Source organism: Malania oleifera, chromosome 1 (genome assembly GCF_029873635.1).
Source record: "Malania oleifera isolate guangnan ecotype guangnan chromosome 1, ASM2987363v1, whole genome shotgun sequence".
NCBI classification, from domain to species: Eukaryota; Viridiplantae; Streptophyta; class Magnoliopsida; order Santalales; family Ximeniaceae; genus Malania; species Malania oleifera.
In genome coordinates, this window is record NC_080417.1 from 111,813,739 (window position 1) to 111,822,335 (window position 8,597).

The 8,597-nt window shown below is 38.4% G+C and overlaps 1 protein-coding gene across 1 annotated transcript; it reads left to right on the forward strand.

Moving 5' to 3' along the window:
- The first annotated feature begins 6,350 nt into the window (after positions 1-6,350).
- Positions 6,351-8,005, forward strand: LOC131148230 (pectate lyase). The gene is made up of 4 exons (XM_058097960.1): positions 6,351-6,550; positions 6,650-7,301; positions 7,376-7,618; positions 7,781-8,005. The coding sequence occupies exons 1-4, from the start codon at positions 6,351-6,353 to the stop codon at positions 8,003-8,005; spliced, it is 1,320 nt and encodes a 439-aa protein (XP_057953943.1).
- Positions 8,006-8,597: the final 592 nt, after the last annotated feature.

The following is an 8,597-nucleotide window of genomic DNA, read 5'->3' on the forward strand; positions in this document are numbered from 1 at the left end:
ACGGTCAAAAATTCCTCCTTGCCTATATATACCCATTCATTTGTCATAGTTAGCAAGGATTAGCAAATTTGATTAGGACAAAATTCTCTCAAAATCCAAAAACCTATTTTAGCACATACTACTCCAAAACACTCATACACATCATCCTTCTTGATCTTGCAAGTGTTATGAGTATATTTTGTGTGCTTGTGCTTCATTTATACTTGCTAATACTCTCATTACATTATATTGATTTTTTGATTTTATTGAGAGCAAAAGCATCAAGTTCTTCCACTGATTTAACTTGATAAATCTTGTGTAGGAAGACTTAGAAGGTTGTGGTGTCACGCCCCGAACCCAGAAATGGGACCCAAGGGCGAGAATGTAACCTAACCTGTCCTTGTATCAAACAAAACATCCAAAGATACAGTACAAAGGATGAGGGTCCGACCCCATGGGGTTCCCAAGCACCCTATACACATCCAAACACTACAAAATATACGCAACGGAAAAAGGTCATTCTATACATACATGGTACCATACCAGACTTTATACAAGAAACGGAGTCCAGACTCCACACATACAAAATGTACAACCAGGTGCCAAACATATCCCAAAATAGCAACCTGTGAAACAAAAGTCCTAGTACTTACACAAGCGCTACCCGCAGTACATCGATCACTATGCTCCCAACACCAGGATGCTAGTTCCGGTTACTCCAAGGACTTGTAAAAATGTACATGTAGTAGGGGTGAGACACATCTCGGAAAGGAAAATACAGGTTACATTAGTGTGTGGCAATTGAGTGTTATCATGATAGAAAAATATACATAGTTCAAAGCATTTCCAGTGTTTTCACAATGCAGTTCCAGTACAGTGCATACACGCACACACATGCATATGCACGCCCATGATTTACCCGGTGTCGTCACACCCTTCAACTCGAAGTCGGTCCGCGATATCCGGTGTTAGCCCATAGCTAACCCGCGATACACGGTGCCACCGGCACATGGCTAGTTCTAGACTCTTATGGCATCGTACCGGCGCTAACTGGTGGATCCAAACCCCTCAGTGATTAGCTGGTATAGGCTCACGCCCTCGAATATATAGCCAGACACTCTTACCTACACGGCAAGCAATAAACACATGCCCTCGGTTATAGAGCCAGACACTCTTTCATACCTAGAACAATTTTGAACCCAGTTCCTACTATATTACAACAAAACACAACTATGCATGCTCATATAACCAAACAAACCATACCCATTTAGTAATCTAAAATCATGGTTTTCCAAACACATATAGTTTAAACAAGTCAAGGCACGGTCATCCTTATATCATAGTATAAATCATCATATACATATGAATTTCAACAAAACCAAGGATGTGGCCCAATACCCCCTTTTCCTTAAAACTGTAAGCATGAAAAACTCATAGTTTTACCCGTTAGATCCCTCCAAATGAGTAACCAAAATGCACACAGGACTGTGGACCACAGTTCTACCGAGTTCAATTTCAAAAATAACCAATATAAACTGTATTCCCTTACCTTTCGCCCAAAATACCAATCCCAAACTCTATGACTCCTAAACAGTGAACAGAGTTCTCAAAACCTACAAAATGCAGTACACAATATACTCACGACTTCGTTCTATACCTAACTACCGAATCAGAAAAGAAAATCAAGCCTTACCTCGATTTAATTAACTAAGTGAGGGGTAAAAAGGTAATTAAACAAGCTTCCTCAACGAAGCCAGAGTTCATCGACGAAGGCCTCAAATTTCTCATCAACGAGGAGCAGGTGTTCTTCGACGAGGAGAAACCGAGAGGTTTTGTGAAGTTTGACGAAATTCAGGGTTCGTCGACAAGGAGAAGCCGAGGGGTTTCAGAAAATCGAAAACCCTAGGCTCGTCGACGAGGTCATGCTCTCATCGATGAGAAGACTAAAGGGCCTCATCGATGAGGATGCAATTCCTCGACGAAAGTTGCTAAGTCAAAGATGCTATAAATATCAGTTTCATTACTTCTCAGCTAAGAAATCTCATTTTCTCTCTCTATCTCTCTAGAAACTCTTCCTACTCTCCATCTCTCTAGATCTATTTGCCGTTCTTTGCGAGAATTGTTAATTTGAAGTTACCACGAGGATCGTGGAAGGATTCTCCACAAGTTCTACAGATTGAATTTTCAGTTCGGCCATTTTCAGGTTTTGGCGTAAAATCAAGGTAAGGCTAATTTTCAATTATGATCAGGTAGTTTTGTAGAGAACGGTATTGTGAATTTTTTATGTATTGTTGGTTGTAGGTTTTGGAACTCGGTTCGTTGTTTAGGGGCCTTAAAGTTCAGGATTTGCTATTTGGGGAAAAAGTAAGGGGAATTGTGTTTATATCGGTTATTTTCGAAATCGGACTCAGTAGAACTGTGGTTCACGGTCCTGTGTGTGTTTTGGCTACTCATTTGGGGGATCTAATGAGGAAAACTATGGGTTTTTCATGATTATAGTTTTGGGAAGAAGGGGGCGACGGGCTGCATCCTTGGATTTGTTGAAAATCGAACGTATATGTTGATTTATACTATGTTATAGGAATGGTCATGCCTTGACTTGTTTTAAACTGTATGTGTTTGGAAAACAATGATTTTAAATTACTAAATAGGTGTGGTTTTTTTGGTTATATAAGCATGCATGTGTGTGTGATTGGTTGAAATACGAGTAGGAATGCAGTTTCGAATTTGTTCCAAGTACTAAGAGTGTTCGAATCTATATCCGATGGCATATGAAATCACTGGCCATAGGTTGGTAGAGTGTCCGACTCTATATCCGAGGGCGTGATCCTATACCGGCTGATCATCGAAGGGTGTCGATCCACCAGTTAGCGCCAGTATGATGCCATGGTAGTCGAGGACTAGCCATGTGTTGGTGGCGCCGTGTATCACGCGTTGGCTACGAGCTGACGCCGGATATCACAGACCGACTTCAAGCCGAGGGGTGTGATGACACCGGGTAGATTGTGGGCATGAGTATGCGTGTGTGTGTGCGTGTATGCACCGTGTAAAATTAGTAATGAAACTGCATTTAACTGTGTGTATGTTGCATCATGATAACACTCAAATGTCACACACCGATATAACTTGTATTTTTCCTTACTGAGAGGTGTCTCACCCCTACTCTACGTACATATTTTTCAGGTCCTTCAAGTAACCGGAACTAGCGTCCTTGGGTTAGGAGCATAGTGACCGGTGTACTGCGGGTAGCGCTTGGCTAAATGCTAGGACTTGTGTTTTATGGATTGCCGTTTTGAGATGTGTTGGGCACCCGTTTGTACGTTTTGTTGGAACCTTATTTTTGCTCTTTTATAAACTCTAGTATGGTACTGCATATATATACAATGACCTTATTTCGCTGCGTATATTTTGTTGTGATTGGATGTGTTTAGGGTGCTTGGGAATCCCACGGGGTCGGACCCTCATCCTTGTACTGTATCTTTGGATGTTTTATTTGATACAAGGACATGCTTGGTTACTAAATCACCCCTGGGTCCCATTTTCGGGTTCAGAGTGTGATAGTAGTGGACATTCTCAACTTTCTTGCTCTAATACCATGAAACAGAGTATGGCAGCAGCAAATAAAGACTCGAGCAAGAAAAAAAACTTTTCTATTATTTCCCTAAAACTACATTACAAACTGAAACCTCTGTATATATAACCAGAGGAAGAAGAAGGAAAGAAAAACAAAAGAATAGAGAAGAAATAGAAAACAGAAAAACATAAAGAAACAACTAACAAAACTAACTAACTATTCATTGTGCTGTAATAGAAACCATTAATTGGTTGAACTATATTTGTTTTGGCAGACAGGCCAGCCTATGAATTAAGCATCTACCAATTCATGATTAATTAAATAATCATTGGCTCAAAACTGAAATCATAACAGAAATTAGAATCAAACGAATGTCAAATTCCCTCCTTTCCTGTATCTAATTCGATAGACTTATAATTAGAATTGTATTCTGGTGGTTAAAATACGGGATTAAGCTGCGTAAATATCAAAATTTAGTTGTACATTCCATAACGTGATATATATATAAAAATGTTTTATGAATATAACATTTAAATATTTTATTTTAGTGCCAATTTACATATATAGATAATATAATATGATATATTATAATATGTTGCTATATAATTTTTATGATTTAAAATAGAATAGTTGTATATAATATAATAAAAGTATTTACGAATATCCATTCTATTATATATATATATATATATATATATATGAAATGATGGTGTCCGAGACCCTTTGGATACTCGACTAATCCACTAGGATAATGGATCCGTCCCTCTAACCTTCTCTACTTAAATACCAAGGTATTATCTCAAATGGAAAGTCATATTCCCGAAAACTCAAACCTTGATCATTTAACTAGAAGAGTTTTGAGTTTACCACCTGAGCCACTCTTGGGGCGCATAACATATGCATATATTTGGCTAGACTTATTTTTCATTAATAAAATAATTTTACCTTTGAAAAAAAATATATTGTAATATATTATTAAACATATAAGAATACTAGCTATACAAATGTATTAATTGTATTGGTATATGTATGTATGCATATAACAAGTCATGCATGCACACATGTACATGTACGCCTAATGCCTATATGGCATGGGTGGCAAAATGGGTCAAAACTCAATGGGTGACCTGTTACCCCCCCTCCCCCGGTTTAGATTCGGTTTGGATTTGAAAGCAGACAACCCTGTTTATAAATAGGTCAACCCGAATCTAACCCATTTAACAAATGGATTAGATGGGTTTGGGTTGGGTACTCATCAAGTTACCCATTTACATTTAAAAAATAATATTTTACAATTTAAAATTTTACTTTTGGGCTTTTAGATAAAATAATATTTTATAGTTACAAGTTGTATAACCAGTTTGTTGGAAAATTAAAGAGGAAAAAATGATACACAATATAGGTGATAGCTTATATTTATATTGGTGTTGTTTTTTTAGATTTTAAATTGTATTTTTATAAAAAAAAAATTAAAGAGATATATTGTTTTTAAAATACATTTAGTTTTTTTGTTAAGATATTAATAAATAAAATAAATGAGTGCTGTTTTTTTTAAATAAAAATAAAAATAAAATGATATGGTAATGTTAAAGAAAAATTTTAAAATAAATAAATTATATTTTTAACATATGCTTAATAGGTGCATATTTATGACTCACTTATTGAATGGACGAATTTGTGTTTATAAATTATTTATCCGTTAATAAACGGGTCAATCCAAATGCAAACCCATTTAATTCTCACCCATTTATAACTCATCCAAAACTAGCTTGTCAATTCCAGGCAAAGTTCTTTCAATCTAATAGGCGTTATATAGATTGTGTTTAACTTTGGCATTGCTATATCCAACCTAGTGTGCATTTTTTCACGCTATGATCACCGATTCATGAGGTGTGCAAATTGTGTAGATGACTAGCGTAGAAAATCTAGTAGTCAATTAAAAAGAATCGCACAAATATTTTTTTATTAATATTTATTGAATTATTTGTAATTTCTATTATAAAATTTAGTTCGTAAATTGACCGATTGCCTAACATATGGTTTGGTTAAATGATTAAATTTCTTAAACATTTTATGCCATTAAAGTTTTTATCATATATATATAAGTAAACTTTATTAACGTTTAATTATATTCTTTATATTTATAGTTTTTATTTTTTTAAAAATTGCTAGTTTATGTACTCTTTTTTTAATTAATACTTGCTATCTTTGCATTATGGTTTTATTTTTATACTTTTTGTCTTTGTTTTAAATGTGATTTTCAACTCAAACTTTTTCAAAATGACAAAATCGTCCAAAATTCAAGGATGTGATTGGTTTTCTAAAACGTATTGTGGTTAATTAGGCAACTTAATCTAATAATTTATTTCTATATTTGGACTTTTGGAGAAACAAATGCTAGCACGACATTGACGAATAAGTTGTTTGTGTCCATTTAGACCTTTTTAATGTCCTGTCAGCGTCGTTATGAGAGAGTGGTTCCCCCCTCTCCCCGCTCTTCAAACTCCTCGTTTTAGACCCTTTAAACTCCCTATTTAAACCCCAAGCCAAAAAACCAAATCTAACATTATATCTAATCAAATCCAAACCCACCCATATTAATGATGTTGATGCGAGCACGTAATTGACAAAGGTTCCATCGCCTTTTGTGGCTAGCTAGGTTTGATCAATTTCCCCTCGCCCTAAAACCTTAGCTAGTCACAACTAAACAGCCGATCCCAAGGGAATTAGAGTGAAATAAAAAAATAAATATATAATTTTACAGTAATTTTTTCCTTAAGGAGAACTTGGAATGAAAATGAAGGAAGGTAGGGTGAATCAAGCGTCCTTAATCTTCTTCTTCTCCTTGGCCGTGCTTGTTCCGATCCTCCAGGCAGATATAGGTGAATTGGACGAAGTATGGCAGCAGCGGGCGGAGGCTGCCAAGCAGGCTGCCCTCAACGCCTACCACCCTAATCCAGAACAAGTAACCCGCCAGTTCAACTCTTATGTCCACGAGTAGGTTTTTGAACCCATTAATGCTTATCTTCATTTTCCCCTATATTGTCTATAAACAATGTTTTAAACCAAACAATACTAAAATTTATCTTGTTTTAGGGCTACGGATGGGAGCAACAGCACAAGGAGGAACCTAAGAAAGTACAGGGGATCGTGCCGGGCGACCAACCCGATTGACCGGTGCTGGAGGTGCGACCCAAACTGGGCTCAGAACCGGAAGAAGCTGGCGGACTGCGTCCTGGGGTTCGGCCACAAAACCGTCGGCGGCAAGTACGGCAAGTACTACATCGTCACTGACCCATCCGACGACGACATGGTGGACCCGAAACCGGGGACGCTCCGCCACGCAGTTATCCAGAAGAAGCCGCTGTGGATCGTGTTCGCCCGGAGCATGGTGATCAAGTTGAAGGAGGAGTTGATCATGCAGGGTCACAAGACCATCGACGGCCGCGGCGCGAAAGTGCACATCGCCTTCGGGGCAGGCATCACGGTGCAGTTTGTGGAGCACGTGATAATCCACGGCCTGCACATCCACGACGTGGTGCAGGGCCAGGGCGGTAACATCCGGGACTCGGTGGATCACATCGGGTACAGGACGAGCAGCGACGGGGACGGCATCTCCATCTTTGGGTCGTCCAACGTATGGATTGATCACATCTCCATGTCCAACTGCAATGATGGACTTATCGATGCCATCCAGGGCTCCACCGCCATCACCGTTTCAAATTGTCACTTCACCAAACATAATGAGGTACGTGCATGTATGTGTAGCTTTTTCAATTGAAGGCATAAGCTCATATATCCCATATATGTCTAATGGTGCAGGTGATGCTGTTTGGAGCGAGTGATAGTTACGAAGGAGACTCGAAAATGCAGGTAACAGTGGCGTTCAACCATTTCGGGAGGGGTTTGGTGCAGAGAATGCCGAGATGCCGATGGGGTTTCTTCCATGTTGTGAACAACGACTACACTCACTGGCTCATGTACGCCATCGGCGGCAGCCAGCACCCCACCATCATCAGCCAAGGAAACCGATTCATTGCTCCTCCCAACGACGCTGCAAAGGAGGTAATTCAATTAAATTGAAACTCCCAATTATCTGAAATAACCAATTAATTATGTATCAATCATTCAAATTAATTAAGATCCGGACTAAGGGGTTGTTAATTAATTTGTTGTATGAGCATGGTAAGTCGAGGCTTAATTTGGTATATGCATGCATGGGCACAGGTGACGAAGAGAGACTACGCAGCGGAGGACGTGTGGCAGCAGTGGACGTGGAGATCGGAAGGAGATCTGCTGATGAACGGAGCATTCTTCGTGCAATCTGGGAACCCTAAAAAGAAGAGGCCCTACAGCAAGCTGCAAATGATCAAAGCCAAGCCAGGATCCTACGTTCGTAGGCTCACTCGCTTCGCCGGTGCTCTCCGCTGCAAGCCCAAGAAGCCTTGCTAGAAAGTTTCTTACCAATGTTAATTCCACACTACGTACGTACGTACGTACCATATTCATGGATGGCATGCATGCAAGAAGAAAGAACGTACGTGCTAAAATCCTGGATCGAACGAGCAATCAGTGAAAGCAATATTTTCCATTTTCTTTTCTAAGAATTTTTATTTCTAAATGATTACTTCATTTGTTGAGAGAGAGAGAGAGAGAGAGAAAGAGAGAGAGAGAGAGTAGCAAGTTAATAAGTGTTATCATTTGGCCGGTCTGTTTTTTAATCCGATGCAAGTGCAGCATTTGGGTAGTATGTTCCTTGATTTTATTGGCTTATATTATGATCAGCACTTTATATTTTGTATGTGCATGGTATTTATTATGCTATAAATAAATAAAAACAAATTGCAGTTTATGCCTAACGTGAGATTTTTATTCCGCTTCTTTTTTCATCTCTAAATGAATGATATATATTTATGGACACGCATACATGTGAGTATATATGTATGCTCTCAAATATTTAGCTTTATATGGGACACAGAGAAATACAAAATATGATTCATTCATGTAAACTCAAGAATCTAACAATTTTTCATAGGCACTCATT